The following is a 16,123-nucleotide window of genomic DNA, read 5'->3' on the forward strand; positions in this document are numbered from 1 at the left end:
ATATTCCTGCAGTCCCATGTTATGCTGAACACCACGTGTCGTTTTTAAGTATAATTTTGCAGGAAGGGAAAATTCTCCAGATGGAATTCTACAGATTTCTGGGGCAGTGTTGGAAGTGTCCAAGTTGGATGGGGCTTGGAGCAGCCTGGGATAGTGGAAGGTGTCCCTGCCCATGTAAGGAGTGGGAATTTGATGATGTTTAAGGTCCTTTCCAACCCAACCATTCTGTACGTTCTAATATTTATTTTATTCTAGTGGAAAAGTGAAGCTGTTTTTGTAGATAATTGAAGTTGTTATGAGAGGAGGTGAAATCCCATTAAGTGTAGTGCCTGTGTTTGACAGAGGGGATGAGGAAGCAGTTCAGAAGAACAATGCACTGAAGGTGATCAGGGAGCTGCAGGCTCAGATTGCAGAGCTCCAGGAGGACCTGGAGTCTGAGAAGGCGTCACGGAACAAGGCAGAAAAACAGAAAAGGGATTTGAGTGAAGAGCTGGAAGCTTTAAAAACTGAACTGGAAGATACTTTGGATACCACTGCAGCACAGCAAGAGCTGAGGTAGGATCATGGTCTGTGTAAGAAAGCACCATTGAAATTCATCTTTGATTTATAAAAGACTGAAATGTTGATTTTTTTTGATGACCCTTTGTGATTCCTCCAGGACAAAGCGAGAGCAGGAGGTGGCTGAACTGAAGAAAGCAATTGAGGAGGAAACCAAAAATCATGAAGCCCAGATCCAGGAGATCAGGCAGAGACATGCTACTGCCCTGGAGGAGCTCTCTGAGCAGCTTGAACAGGCCAAAAGGGTGAGAAGAAAATGAACTTTCTGCTCCAGGGGTTTTTATAATACCATAGGAGCAGTGTGGTTTCTTCCAGGACACCTGAGCTGAGGTTTTCCATGATCACAGAGCTAAGCTGTCCTCTAAAATCCTGGCCCAGATGTTGAGATTGATGGTGTTGTTTTGACAAAATTGCAGCTATTTAGCAACACATCTGTGCTGTGTGTCCTCTGGTCACCAGCAGGAGGATCTCATGGCTCCTGTTCAGAAAGAGAATTATTCCCAGAAAAGAAGTGTCTAGTTTTTAGAATTACAGCTGGGGTCATTCACAAATGTGTATATGGACAGTTCATATCCTGTGGTGATGTTTTTATGAATACTGCACAAGCTTCCTCAGTATTCTAAATCAAGTGAGAAATGTACTAGTTAAACTATGATTTTCACCAGCTTTATTCACCTGAAAATCTTCTGCACTTCTTCAATAAATATCCTCAATAAGAGCATGAAAAGATGGAAAAATACCCTGCAATCTGAAACAAAGCTCCTGTGACAAGATGGTGTCAGCTCTGGTGATACAGCAAAAGTGACACTTCAACATCCCTTATGCCAATTATTGCTTTTTTTAAAGGCTTTTGACAAATGTCAGTGCAGTGCTGAGAATTGCTTTGTTCTGCACTTCCAGGCTGCTCTCCTACTCAAATCAGGACAGCTTTGGTTCATATCTTCCCTTTTATTTCTGTGAGATGAGCCATGCTGATCTGTTAATGGGCACATTCCTTCCTCCTTGCAGTGCTACCAAAACAGTCATTTCCAGTGCTGCCATCCCAGCTCCTGCCTGTGCTGCTCCTCACTGTTACCTGTGAGAGGAGCAGGGAGAGAACCCCCTGAATTCCCTCAGTCCACACACAATGTCACACAGCAGCATTTTAAACACTCCCTGCTCACATCTTGCTGAGCACTCGGCTTCTCTCTGAACATGGAAACCTGATTGTTTTCAGCAGGAAATATTCACCTGCTACAAGGAGCTGAACTTCTTCCCTTTTGTCTTTCCTAGTTCAAAGCCAACCTTGAAAAGAACAAGCAAGGCTTAGAGTCTGACAACAAGGAGCTGGCCTGTGAGGTGAAGGTGCTGCAGCAGGTCAAGGCAGAGTCTGAGCACAAGAGGAAGAAACTCGATGCTCAGGTGCAGGAGCTGACTGCAAAGCTGTCAGAAGGGGAGAGGCTGAGGGTGGAGCTGGCTGAGAAGGCAAACAAGCTGCAGGTAAGGCTCTGCAAGTCCTAAAATCCTGGAGAACAGGCAAGGAACTCAAAGGTGTAACCGTGTGCAGAAATGGCTGGTGTGGGAGGTGACCTCAGCAAGGGCTCTCGTGGACTTGAGAGGCCTCAAAGTGGTGATGTGCCTCAGGTGGGGACAGCTGTGACATCAGTCCTGAACGTCCTGGGCTGTGGGAGAGACCCAGTGGCTTTGAAGGATGTGCCTTCCATCCTGGAGAGCAAATCCTGCAGGGAGCTCTGCACAGTCCAGCTGAAATACAGGTTTTGGGCTTGGCTGTGGAATTGAAGGGATTGGGCTGAGCTTTTCCATAGGGATGAGCAAAGATTGCTGGTGGCCACAGATTTGCTTTCGTGCTCCAAGTGGGGAGCCTGGCAGGGAGGGGCTGCAAGCACAGGCTTATTTTTCTGGGAAATGGAGCAAAAAGGCAAAATGCACCCTTGGCTGCCTTCTGGACCACAGCAATGAGATTTCAGGTAAATGCAGCTAAGGCACTTCAGGAGAGGAGTGGCCCAGCTCTCTGTGGAGGAAGCTTTCAGGCTCTCTCTCACTGTATATAAAAGCAGTGTAGCCCAAAATAATAAGCTGGCACCTGGCAGTAACCTTTCCTCTTGCAGTGATGCTTTAGACCCAGCTGCCACCTTATGATCCCTGAATTAATATATGAAATATATGGTCTTAGATTTAAAAATAGTATTCAAGTGTGAATGCAGGGATCAGAGCAAAGTGCTAAATATCAGAGCTCAAAAGCCTAACTCTTCTTTTCAGGACTGACATTCAACTTCCATTTTGTAGCCAAACTTGAGTGTTTTTAGCTCTCTCTGGGCTCTGGTGCTGTCTTGCCATACCTGGAATATGCTGAAGGTTTTGTGCTGTGCAGTTACCTTTGGGCTTCTTGCTTTGCAGAATGAGCTGGACAATGTCTCCAGTCTGCTGGAGGAGGCAGAGAAGAAAGGCATCAAGTTTGCCAAGGATGCAGCCAGTTTGGAATCTCAGCTTCAGGATACACAGGTGTGTGAGCAGCAAAGCTGAGCTTGGCACTGGAGCTCTGCTCCTCAGGGAAGTGCTGACTACTAACTGAAAATACATTTTCATTCATGCTTTGGAAAGTCCCTTGGGTAGGAGCTGAATTTCCTGTTCAGTCCAGTGAAATGGGATGGATTGGGATGGCTCAGCTACATGTGCAACCAAGTTTTCATTATTTGAGCTTCACTACCTGATACTTGGTAGTTCTGTTTTATGTCTTTGTCTCTGAGGGAGATAGGAATCAAATAAAAAAAAAAAACAACCCTTTCCAGGCAGAATTTAATGTCAACATCCTTGGGATATATGAGGAACAATACCCTGTCTTTTACTGACAGCTTCAAATTCTTACAGCTGAAGTTGAAACTGTCAGGTTTTGGTTCTTAATAATTAAGAAAAGGCAGCTTTCTGCAGATATTCATCACTTCAATATATTTTATTTTCCCTGTATTAAAGTTCTAATGGTGACCACTGAACTCTGAATGATGTTAATCACAAGTGGAGGGGTTTGTAGGGAGCAGGATGGGGGAGAGGGGGTGGGATGGGGCTTACACCTTTCATTTCTTTGTTATGACACAAGTTTCCACCTTTAAAGTGATCTTTATATTTAAACAATGCAGAAAACCTGGAAGCATGCTGCCATTGCAGGATTTGCTGCTCCATGTTCTTCTCAGGTGGTTTAAAATAGGTGCTCTATGCTTGTCTGAAAAAATTAAAAATACATTTTGAAGGTGACTTCTGTGCCAGTCCCTTGAAAGATGGAAAAGTATCATCCATTAACTTCTAGAACAGACTCTGGCATGGCTTCCCTGACCTGAAATATGTTTTATGAAGGTTTAAGTGTGAAATGAACAGTCAGGGGCTGGTTGAAAACCCAAGTAACAGATGTCTTCATAAAGCATGTCCTTGTCCCAAAATCTGAGGGGAAAGTAAACCTGGAGCTCCCCAGGTGGGGCTGTGGGGGTTTCAGAGCACGCTGAGCTCTGGCCATGCCTGTGTTCCAGGAGCTGCTCCAGGAGGAAACCCGCCAGAAGCTCAACCTCAGCAGCAGGATCAGGCAGCTGGAAGAGGAGAAGAACAACCTGCAAGAGCAGCAGGAGGAGGAAGAGGAGGCCAGGAAGAACCTGGAGAAGCAGATGCTGGCCTTGCAGGCTCAGGTAAGCTGCTGGGAGTGGCAGCACTTGTGTGAGGAGCCGGCCCAAACGGGTGTCCCAGAGCTTTGGGGAACACATCATGGAACTTCCACAGGTGCTGGAGCAGATCTTGGAATCAAGTTTCCTGTAGCCTTTCTCTATTGCAGTAATGATGTGTACACTGAACCATGATGGGCTTTGCCCCTGCTCAGCACCCCGAGAATTTGTGTTCCTTTAGCTTCAGGAACATCTGTTCCTGCTTTTGCACTTTGCCTCTCTCATGATGCACTAAGGGACTTCACTTGCTGTTACTGAATTTCAGTTGGCTGAGGCCAAGAAGAAGGTGGATGATGACTTGGGCACCATTGAAGGCCTGGAAGAGACTAAGAAGAAGCTGTTGAAGGACATGGAGTCCCTCAGCCAGCGCCTGGAGGAGAAGGCTCTGGCTTATGACAAACTGGAGAAGACCAAGAACCGCCTGCAGCAGGAGCTGGATGATCTGATGGTGGATCTGGATCACCAGCGCCAAATTGTCTCCAACCTGGAGAAAAAGCAGAAGAAGTTTGATCAGGTACTCCAGTCTCCTGTCAAAATCCTGGGTTGTGAGGATTTTTAAATGGCATCTTGTTATTGTTGCTGAAAGGTCTGACTGTAGTGCTGTGGTGATCTATTTATTGATATATTGATAAATCTGTGACCAGCTGGCCTTTGTTAGGAGTGACTTGTCATTCCCAGTGCTGGGAGCCAAGTGCCATCTCTGAGGCTTGTTAGGGCAAGTAATCTGGTCTTCAGCTAGAAAAAGAGAATTATGCTGGAACACAGACTTAAGAGTTTTATTGTAATCCCTCAAGGTAGACTAAAAAAGGATCTGAAGAGTGAAAGATGGAACTCATATGAGTCTTATGAGTAGCTTGCTTTCCTCCTCTCATCCCAGAGGAGCTGGAGCTGTTCTCTTACTGGCACTTGGACCATGACTGAGGGACCAGACAGCTCCTGAAGGCAAATTAAACTCAGTGCATGAACCACTTCCTGAATAAAGCACCTGAGGCAGGAAGGACCTGACTGTGGAGCTTAAGAGATGGATTAATTGTTTCTTATGTTCAGATGCTGGCAGAAGAAAAGAACATTTCTGCCAGGTATGCAGAGGAGCGAGACCGTGCTGAGGCAGAGGCCAGGGAGAAGGAAACCAAAGCCCTGTCCCTGGCCAGGGCCCTGGAGGAGGCCCTGGAAGCCAAGGAGGAATTTGAAAGGCAGAACAAGCAGCTGCGTGCAGATATGGAAGACTTGATGAGCTCCAAAGATGATGTGGGCAAAAATGTGAGTATCGTTCCACAGGCTGTTCGTTACAGACTGGGAATAACAGGGGAAACTCCCTGGCTGGAGAAGGGTCTGTGCACGAGAACAGAACTTTCTGAAGCTCACACAAAATTAACTAATTAATGCCCAGCATAAGGACGTGGTCCTTGTTGACATCAAACCTTCAAAAGCTGTATTCTCACCCTCGTGGAGATCCCAGATATCAGTTTTATACTTTTGGATCAATGGAGGTCAGACTGCAGTCAGATAGAACTGGTTATGTGTTGCAGCTGTGATAGATGGGGGCAGCCACTTCCTCATTTTTGTGTTGCTGGGTGTATTTTTTGTGTGTAAATGAGGATTTCTGTTACCTTTGGTCCAGCTGAGTTGCAGGACATGGTTGAAGCAAAGGCAGAGCAGAGCTGTGACCCTTCAGTGTCCTCCCTGCTGCACCCAGCTGAGGCAGCAGCAAAGGCCCCCTGCCCTTCCCTGATGCTCTTTGCTGTGTCCCAGCCCCACATCATTTCCCAAGAACCAGATTTCCCCTTCTGCCAGGCCTGGGTGAGGGGAGTGTGTCTGCACTGGCACTGTGGGGGCTCTGCTTCAGCCACAGCTGCTGCTCTGCCTCAGTGTCCAGCTCAGAGTGTCCCAGCTGCAGTCCCTGCCCTGCCCTGCCCTGCTGTGGGAAGTGCTGCTGTGAGGCCCCTGCAGGACAGGCTCTCATCACTGCGTGTGCCTTAGGTCCACGAGCTGGAGAAGTCCAAGAGAACCCTGGAGCAGCAGGTGGAGGAGATGAGGACTCAGCTGGAGGAGCTGGAAGATGAACTGCAGGCCACAGAAGATGCCAAACTCCGTCTGGAGGTGAACATGCAGGCCATGAAAGCCCAGTTTGACAGAGATCTGCAAGCCAGAGATGAACAGAATGAGGAGAAGAAGAGGATGCTGGTGAAACAAGTATGTCTGTTTTATTTTGTGGTGTTGTCAGAAGGGGAGAGAGGTCTTTGGCCAGAATTCTGGGCCTCTGTGCTACCAGAAAAAGAAACCTCTTTGCTTAAAGAATCCATCCCATGGAAATCCCAAACCACAGCATTTTTATAAACCATACAGTAGTTCTGGCTGAAGGTTGGCTGCTGACACCAGGCAGTGTCAGGTGGTGCTGGTGGCCTCCAAAATTCATCACTCCACTCATCACTCCAGGTTTGGCTGGTGCTGCCTGGGTGTATTCCCAGGACAGGGATATCTCAGTTGCATTTTCAAGCCCGTCCTATTTGATGTTCAGGAACAAATCTATGGATGCTGAGATAGATTTTTAAATTAAGTGAACAGTTTCCTAAATGCAAATCATGGCAGAACTTCCAGGTTTGCCAGACTTGAGAATTCTGGGGACACAGAGATCAGAAGAGTCTCAAGAAATCCCTTTAGAGGTTCATGCTTGGTTCTAAATTAACATTAAGTGTTGAGGAATAAACCAGCCAATATTTCAAGATTTATCCCAAGAAAAGAAAAACTGAGAATCACCAGTGTAGAGATATCTTAGGAATAAACCTGGCCTGCAGGGTTTGGAAGGTCACTGCAGTACAAATTTGCTGTTATCTGAACTGGACAAGAGCTCCTGACTTTGCACTTGGAGGGAGATTTGCTTCAAAACAAAATATTCTTTCATGTTGGTAACCTGTGGTATTTCTGGCTCAGTTGATTTTTGTGTAGGTTTGGCTCAGTCTATGTTGCCTGCCTGTTCACAGACTCCTGTTTTGTTTTGGGAAGACAAATTGTTGGTGTATAAATGCCAGTAAGAGGCTGTTCAAAGGGAATGGTTTCATTGTTTTCTTGAGACAATGAGGTGATTCTGCTTCTTATTTTCCATCAGTTAGTGACATCTGCCCTGGAGCCATCCCCTCTGGTGGAGGGGAGTGGTGGGCAGGAGGCTGAAATGGAAATGTTCCAGATGTTCTTTCCTTGGGTTTCCCTTTTGCTCAGTGTAGAGATCTCTGCTTCCATTTGGGATTTGGCCTTGCCATGGGCTGTGCCTTCCCTTTGGCTGCCATTCCATGGCCTTTTCCCTGTGCCCTGGGCAGGTGCCTGGGCTGGCCTGTGTGCCCTGCAGAGGCTGACCCTGCCCTGCAGAGGCTGATCCTGCCCTCAGGGGCTGATCCTGCCCTGCAGAGGCTGATCCTGCCCTGCAGAGGCTGATCCTGCCCTCAGGGGCTGATCCTGCCCTGCAGAGGCTGATCCTGCCCATGGAGGGGCTGATCCTGCCCTGCAGAGGCTGATCCTGCCCATGGAGGGGCTGATCCTGCCCTGCAGAGGCTGACCCTGCCCATGGAGGGGCTGATCCTGCCCGTGGAGGGGCTGATCCTGCCCTCAGGGGCTGATCCTGCCCTGCAGAGGCTGACCCTGCCCTGCAGAGGCTGATCCTGCCCATGGAGGGGCTGATCCCGCCCTGCAGAGGCTGACCCTGCCCATGGAGGGGCTGATCCTGCCCTGCAGAGGCTGACCCTGCCCATGGAGGGGCTGACCCTGCCCTGCAGAGGCTGACCCTGCCCATGGAGGGGCTGATCCTGCCCTGCAGAGGCTGACCCTGCCCATGGAGGGGCTGACCCTGCCCTGCAGAGGCTGATCCTGCCCTGCAGAGGCTGATCCTGCCCTGCAGAGGCTGACCCTGCCCGTGCCTGTCCCAGGTGCGGGAGCTGGAGGCTGAGCTGGAGGACGAGCGCAAGCAGCGGGCGCTGGCCGTGGCAGCCAAGAAGAAGCTGGAGATGGACCTGAAGGACCTGGAGGGGCAGATAGAGGCTGCAAACAAGGCCCGGGATGAAGCCATCAAACAGCTGAGGAAGCTCCAGGTAGGCACAGCTGGTCAGGGAGCTGGGTTCTGTCCTGGGAGCTGCCGTTGGCTGCAGCTGAGGGCAGGAGGAGAATCAGACTCCACTGATGGGTCTGAGAGTCCAGCCTGCATTTATCTTCTACTCCAAACTCATCCTTTTAGAGAATCAGAGTGGTTTGGGTTTGAATGGACCCTGAAGCTAATCTGTTCCAAACTCCCCTGCCCTGCCACAAAACCACTTTCCACATCCCTGGAGGTGTCCAAGGCCAGGTTGGAGAGGACTTGGAGCAACCTGGGATAGTGGAAGGTGTCCCTGCCCATGGCAGGGGTGGCACTGGTTGATAATTAAGGGCCTCTCCAGCTCAGGTCATTCTTAGATTCCACTCTGCAATTCTATGGAATGCTTGAAGCCTTGGAATGTGATGTTTCTGACCAGGCATTGAGGGGTGGAAAGATGAGAAAATGAAATTTTATAATACAGAAGAACTAGAAATGCCTTTGAATGGAATGAAGCCAATTTGGGAGAAGCTGAAATGCTTCAGAGCTGGAATGGATCTTGTGATTGTCCTGATGCAGCCTGGCTGATCCTCACCCTGCTCTCACCTGCAGGCTCAGATGAAGGACTACCAGCGGGAGCTGGAAGAGGCCCGAGCATCCAGGGATGAGATCTTTGCCCAGTCCAAAGAGAGTGAGAAGAAGCTCAAAAGTCTGGAAGCAGAAATACTCCAGCTCCAAGAGGTGAGATGGAAATCCAAGAGATTTGATTTTCTTGTTTAGAGCAAGGCAAAGATGAGAGGGTAAAAAAAGTGAAAAGCAATGAGTTGAACAGAGAAATGAGAGCCAGGAGAACTCTGCCTCCCCTGCTCCAGTCATCAGTGAGTCCTTACAGCTTTGCAGGACTCTGGACTTTCTGGATAGCAGGGAAGTTTTACTGCTGCTTGAACACATTTGAGGCTTCCCCACAGTGTGCTGGCTGGTTCAGGAGTCTCTGACACTCAGTGTCAGCACTGAAATGGGTTGTTAGGGTTTATATATTTGCAATTCCCTGTCTGGTGCCTCAGTGGACCATTTGTGTGCGTGGAGCTTTATCCCTCTGCCCTCTCAGCCCTTTCTCTAATGGGCATCTTTGCCCTCACTGTTGGCAATTCATATGAGAGCTCCAAGTCTTGCTGCATCTCTCATCTTCCACTGTCCCTGTGGTGCCACAAGGTCAGACCCTGCAGTGTCCCTGTGCTTCTCCTGTCTGCTGGAGCTGCAGGGCAAGGCTTGCAGCAGCTGCCCAGACTCACCACACTTCCCTTGGAGCCTTCACAGATAACCTGGTGCTGCCTGGAGCTTCTCCAGGTGGACTTGGGTGGCCTTCAGACCTCATTGTGGCACTTGTAGAGCATTTCATTGTCCTTAGGAAATGCCTGAGTGTTTCTGCCACTTAATGCAGATGTATAATCTAAGGTTCAGTGCTGTGTGTGCTGTTGTGCTGAAGCTTTTTAATCTTTATTCTCTTCTTGTCTTCATGCTGAGAACTCTGTGAGAACCTAAAACATTTACTTAATTCAGCACCTACTTTACACCGACTCTGTCTATCAGAGCATGTGGCACAGTGGTTTCTCCTGCTGCTGAGGGCCTGGGTGTTGCTGATCTTCATGGATTTTTTCCCCCTTGCTTTGTGTGGGGAACACTTCAGGGACAGGGAGAAGTAACTCCACTGCAGTCCCAGGGCAGCAAGGGGATATCCAGCCGCTGGCTTATCCATTAAACCCCCAGGGATATCCCAGTATCTCCCAGAGGCTGTCGGGAGGCTGCAGTGTGTGCAGAAGCTGTGGCATTCCTGGGGCTGCCCTGACCCTTTCCCACCCTGGCAGGAGTTTGCGGCGTCGGAGCGCGCCCGGCGGCACGCGGAGCAGGAGCGCGACGAGCTGGCAGACGAGATCGCCAACAGCGCCTCCGGGAAGTGAGTCTGGGCTGGGGCTGGGCCAGGGAGGGCCAGGGTGGATTTCAAGGCAAGGTTCTTCCCCCAGAGGGTTCAGGCACTGCCCAGGCTCCCCAGGGAATGGGCACAGAGCTCCAGGAGCCTTTGGACAGCGTTGCCAGGAATGCCCAGGGTGGGACTGTTGGTGGGTCTGTGCAGGGCCAGGAGTTGGATCTTTGTGGGTCCCTTCCAGCTCAGGGGACTCCCGATCCTGAGTGACCTCCCCATGAGCTCTGTTGGCTCTGGACACACCCTGACCCCTTCCCCCGTGCAGGTCAGCACTGCTGGACGAGAAGCGCCGGCTGGAGGCTCGGATTGCCCAGCTGGAGGAGGAGCTGGAGGAGGAGCAGAGCAACATGGAGCTGCTCAACGAGCGCTTCCGAAAGACCACGCTGCAGGTGAGCCTGGGGGCAGCTGGTGCTGCGTGTCACATCCACAGAGGCTCTGGTGGCACCGAGTGACCCTGTCCCCTCCCTGCCAGGTGGACACGCTCAACTCGGAGCTGGCCGGCGAGCGCAGCGCGGCCCAGAAGAGCGAGAACGCACGGCAGCAGCTGGAGAGGCAGAACAAGGAGCTCAAGGCCAAGCTGCAGGAACTGGAGGGCTCTGTCAAGTCCAAATTCAAGGCAACAATTTCTACTCTAGAAGCCAAAATTGCACAGCTTGAAGAACAACTCGAGCAGGAAGCCAAGTAAGGGGAAAAGACCTGGTTGCCTGTGTGGGTTGAATGGCTGAAAGTCCCATGCTGGAAGTTTCTGAAGGGTTTTTTGGGTTTATTGTCTGGAGACTCCTGTTAAGGGGATAAACTTTAACAAGGTAGCTGTAGAGTAACTTGGGTTGGGAGTTCCAGCATGGACTTGCTTTTGGCTGGATGAACTCTGTAAGGTGTTGATGTCCCAGAGACACAAAGTGCTGCAGAATTTCCTGGGACAAGGTGAAATGTCCCCTTGAGACCCCTGGTTGCTTGGTTAGAGGAACAGCTTTTGTAGGAGATGAATCTGAGCTCGAGATGAATCCTGTCCTCTCCAGAATTCTTTCTGCAGTGAATTATTCATCTGTCCTTGCAATCCTATTCTCAAAATTCAATTTTTTAGCTGGTTCCTCCCCCCATTCGCAGGTGGGACTTCTCCTACCAGCACCTCTGTCCTTTCTGTGCTCTGGGCTTTGCAGCAGGGTTGTGTTACTGGTTAAAGCAGCAGCTTTAAAGCTGCTCTCTTCAATCTCCTTGTGAAGGCACCCTCTGCGCCCTCTTTGTCCCGTGCTCAAGTTGTCCCAAGGCAAAGGCTTTGTGCTCTGAGAGCTGCAGAAGTGTATCCCTGTATCCCTGTATCCCGGGCAGCCCCTGGCACACGGATCAGTCCCATTGCTGTGTCTGGCATGTTCAGAGGGCCCTGTACCAGTTACACTGATGTTCCCCCAGGCCTCAGGCACTGGGACAGACGATGGCTTTGGGTTGTTGCAGGGAAAGAGCAGCTGCCAACAAGCTGGTGCGCCGCACCGAGAAGAAGCTGAAGGAGGTTTTCATGCAGGTGGAGGACGAGCGGCGCCACGCGGACCAGTACAAGGAGCAGGTGGGTGGGGGCTCAGTAAAACCTCCCTGGGGTGGGAAGAGGAACTGTAATGGGAAGGTCTGAAGGTCATGAGTTTGATCCTCATATGGGATACCATTAAAATGTGAGGGGTTTTTATCTTCTTGTTAGAGCTGGGTTTAATACATGGGAGTGGCAGGTTTTGTGTTTGGACTCAGTGTTTATTAATTCTTATCTATAGCACATTCTCACGAGTCTTGAGCTCGAACTAGCAAGGTAGAAAATGGAGTACCTCTAACTCTTTCCAAGGTCTTTTATGTGCTAATTACCCAAGAACGAGATGACATCTATATTATTTATACTTTTAACTCAATAATTGACCACCCAAGGTCTGCAATGCCCAATTAAGAAAAAAACACCCAAAACCAAGGTGAAGAAGGACTTAGACAATGCTTTAAATCCTCCATATTGCCCCATATATATTACCATATACTAAAACCCCAAATTCCTAGTTTTCATCCTGTGAGATCACACAATACTATTCAAACTACACACCCAAACCCCAGTGCTATCACTCAATTTAGGAAGCCTATTCTATGGCCTCAAGTCAGATGTGGTGCTTGCTTTGGGGCCAGTGTCTTTTAGCACAGAAAGCCTGACATTCTCAGCCTCCAGACTTCCAACAGAAGGGGAATCTCCAGTGGGGATGAAACCAGCAGGGAAAGCCCAGCAGGGATTTTTTTCCCCTGTGTGTGTGAGCTCTGCTGGGCTGGGCTGTTCCCACCCTGCTCTCCCAGGGCCTGCAGGAGCAGGGAGCAGGGCAGGGGTGACTCTGAGGGCTGGGCTGGTTGCAGATGGAGAAGGCCAACGCCAGGATGAAGCAGCTGAAGCGGCAGCTGGAGGAGGCGGAGGAGGAGGCCACGCGCGCAAACGCGTCCCGGCGCAAACTGCAGCGGGAGCTGGACGACGCCACTGAGGCCAACGAGGGGCTGAGCAGGGAGGTCAGCACCCTCAAAAACAGGCTAAGGTCAGTGCCACTGCTACACTGGGATGGACCTGGGCCCCTCTGAGCCCACAGGGCTCCACGGGGAATCGTCCCCATCCAGCTGGGGAGCTGCTGGGATTAGGAACTGGGTCAGACTGGAGCCTGGTGATGAGAACAAGGAAGCTGCCAGATATTCCTGACAGCTCCTGGGCTCAAACTCCTCAGAGTTTACACTGGCAGGTTCCCTGGGTAGCCAGTTCAATCCAGCCACAGGTAAATGTGACAGAGGAGGTGGTTCAATTGTACTTTTCCAGTGGCTGGTATTGATCCTGTTTCTCCTGGCCCTCACTGTTGGGAATGCTGCAGCAATTTCCTTGAGAGCAGGTCTGTGGGATCCAGGTCTATGCCAGGGACAGGGGGAGTCAGCAGGGGTGAGGCTCCTGCAGCCCCCGAGCCACACTGAGGGGCACAGAGGGGAGAGGGGCTCAGCCTGGCTGGAGCTTTCCCTGAGCTGCCTTGGAATTCTGTACAGAATCTGCTCTTGTCTGTGCTTGGTGCTCCTGCAGAGACGGCATTTTAGGTTACTTGAGAAACCTCAGGTGGTGGTATATCCTAAGCAGGAATTCCAGAATGCCAGAGGTGTTAGAGCTCAGGGTTCTGCCTCCTTGGGGAGGGAGGAGGATTTGGGATTCCCTGTGGGAAATATTCCCCCCTGGGCAGCCTGGGGTGGGGCTGAGCTGCCCCATTCCCTGGTGGAGCAGGGAGGGAGCCAGGGCAACCTCATTGTGACCTTTCAGTATCTGAAGGGACTTTGGGCAAGGGATGGGGGGACAAGAGAAGGGGGAATGGCTCCCACTGCCAGAGGGCAGGGCTGGATGGGATCCTGGGCAGGAATTGTTCCCTGGCAGGGTGGGCAGGCCCTGGCACAGCTGGGGCTGCCCCTGGATCCCTGGAATGGACACTGGGGCTTGGAGCAGCCTGGGACAGCGGGAGGTGTCCCTGGGACAGTGGGAATGTCCCTGGACAGTGGGAATGTCCCTGGAACAGTGGGAATGTCCCTGGACAGTGGGAATGTCCCCGGACAGTGGGAGGTGTCTCTGGGACAGTGGGAATGTCCCTGCCATGGCAGGGCTGGGCTGGGCTGAGCTTTGGGCTCCCCCAGGCCCTGCGGTGCCCTGGGGCCTCACCCGGCGCTGCTGTGCCCGCAGGAGGGGGGGACCCATCACCTTCTCCTCGAGCCGCTCGGGCCGGCGGCAGCTGCACATCGAGGGCGCCTCCCTGGAGCTGTCGGACGACGACGCCGAGAGCAAAGGCAGCGACGTGAACGAGGCCCCGGCCGCCCCCGCCGAGTAGCCCCGGCCCCGCCTGCATGGCCAGACCTTTCCAGCCCCGGGCAGGGCCCGCCGCGCCCGCCCCGCCCTCGGAACCGCCTTGTGGCCGGAAAGCTGCCTTACGACCCTCGGCATGTGCTACAAGGTTCCTTATCATAGGTCAACCATGTCTTAAGGCTCTCCAGCCTCACCACACTGTACCCTGCTTCAGATATAGGTACAACTGCTTTTTTTTTTTTATATATAGTAAACAACAAACCGGGATCGTCTCTGTTCAGTGCATCTCTTTTCCAGATACTCATTGTAAAGCCATTTTATAAAAGCATCATGTGAAGGATGAAAACTTTTTTTTTAATCAATCCAGAAGCGTCATTCCCAGCGGGTGGGTGGCCAGGACAGCCCCCTTGCCGTGGCTGTGCATGCCTTGTGTGTCCAGCAGCATCCTTGAGGCTCCGGGCTGGCGCAGCCTCTGCCATCAGTGAAGACCAAACCGCACCCGTTCCTTTCTTTTCTCCCAATCCTTGTGATTTCCGCACACAACCCCTGAGTGAACTGTGAAAAAAAAAAAAAACGGCCTTGGGAAGTGTTAGAGAGGGAAGTGTAGGGATGAGTGAGTAGTGTCCGTTTTTATCCTGCAATCCCATTTGAAGTGTTCTCAGCTCCATCCCTCCGTGTCCATGCAGTCCAGGCACACCCAGGTGGGTCCCCGTCCCTGCACAGCCCGCGGTGCTCAGAGCCCCCGGGCTGGGAGAATGTGAACACCAGTGGGAAATAAACACACAGCACAGGCAAAACTAATTTATTAATGTGAGGCCGAGCCAGGCCGTGGGAGGCTCGGGCAGCCCCGGGGTCCTGTGGGGCTCCCTGGATGGTTGGATGGATGTTGCCTGCCTACAGTTAACATGCCAGTGGATGTGAATCCTTTTTTTTGTTGTTATTGTTGGTTTTTTTGTTTTTGTTTTTGTTTTTTTTTTTTTTTTTTATTTTGAGCAGTATTACAGTGAGTAGTTAGCGTTCTTTTTGTTTAAATAGCTGAAAACTGACATTACAGAAAGTGCCTTAGACACTACAGTACTAAGACAACGTTACATATATAATTTGCCTATATAACAATGATTTAATGTATTAATTTTGACTGTGCTTCATATCATGTACCTCTCTAGTCCAAGTGGTATTATTGATATTAGTGACAATGAATCAGTGTTAACTAGGAAACTTCCTCTGCCACATGCTCAAAACCCATGGATTTCCCTTTTTGGTTAAAAGCTTTAACATCTGTCGCAAAGGTTTTGTTGTGTGTGTTTGGATATTTTTAATCAAACTGGCTGTTGACCACCAGGCGTCTGACTGCAAATATCTTGTTTTCTTGTATACCCATATTTCTAGACAATGATTTTTGTAAGACAATAAATTTATTCATTATAGATGCGGCCGCCTGCTCTGTTTACTTACTGGAAGAGCTCTCCCGAGGCTGGCATAGACCTTAATAAACAAGATATGACTGGAAGCTGCCTTTTCCCTTCTTCCTGTTTTGTTTGCTTGGGTTTTTTTTTTTTTTTCTCCCTATTATTTTGACCTAAATACAGCATCAATGGCTTGGTCCGAGCTGAGCCTTTGCCTTTGAATGCCACTGGCAGCGCCCAGCTGGAGCACAAAGGAACTCTGAGTTGTGCTGCTGCCACTTAGTGCTGTGGCACTTCTGCCTGCAGCAGGGTCTGAGCTCCTGCCTGAGCAGTTACATCCCATTTTTGGGGCTCTTGGGGTGCAGAACCTGCCCTGGAGCTGGGGCAGGAAAGGCCTGGGAGCTGCAGGCTGGGTCTGAGGAGGGAGAGGGGAGGGCAGTGAGGGAATGAGGACACAGCAGGGCTGGCTGCTCCCACCCTTTGCATGGGACCTGTGGGTCTCCAGCACTGGGGGCTGCTGGATAGGACCTGGGTCAGGCCTGGGCACCTTTTCCTCCATCACTGCTGAGGGGAGGGGATGGAGCA

The 16,123-nt window shown here is 50.7% G+C and overlaps 1 protein-coding gene across 1 annotated transcript in view; it reads left to right on the forward strand.

The window, feature by feature from the left end:
- Positions 1-15,642, forward strand: part of MYH10 (myosin heavy chain 10) — an 84,512-nt gene extending 68,870 nt beyond the window's left edge. Inside the window, exons 26-41 of the mRNA XM_083874581.1 lie at positions 343-555; positions 659-803; positions 1,831-2,037; positions 2,956-3,060; positions 4,077-4,229; positions 4,528-4,776; positions 5,310-5,522; positions 6,243-6,455; positions 8,180-8,341; positions 8,932-9,060; positions 10,185-10,273; positions 10,566-10,689; positions 10,773-10,981; positions 11,753-11,861; positions 12,674-12,846; positions 14,013-15,642. Coding sequence (XP_083730707.1) covers positions 343-555; positions 659-803; positions 1,831-2,037; positions 2,956-3,060; positions 4,077-4,229; positions 4,528-4,776; positions 5,310-5,522; positions 6,243-6,455; positions 8,180-8,341; positions 8,932-9,060; positions 10,185-10,273; positions 10,566-10,689; positions 10,773-10,981; positions 11,753-11,861; positions 12,674-12,846; positions 14,013-14,157 — 2,638 coding nt within the window. The 3' untranslated portion in view covers positions 14,158-15,642. The remainder of the gene's footprint in view (positions 1-342; positions 556-658; positions 804-1,830; positions 2,038-2,955; positions 3,061-4,076; positions 4,230-4,527; positions 4,777-5,309; positions 5,523-6,242; positions 6,456-8,179; positions 8,342-8,931; positions 9,061-10,184; positions 10,274-10,565; positions 10,690-10,772; positions 10,982-11,752; positions 11,862-12,673; positions 12,847-14,012) is intronic.
- The last annotated feature ends 481 nt before the right edge of the window (positions 15,643-16,123 follow it).

The sequence above is a fragment of the Zosterops lateralis genome, assembly GCF_965231275.1.
Source record: "Zosterops lateralis genome assembly, chromosome: 18".
Classification (NCBI taxonomy): Eukaryota; Metazoa; Chordata; class Aves; order Passeriformes; family Zosteropidae; genus Zosterops; species Zosterops lateralis.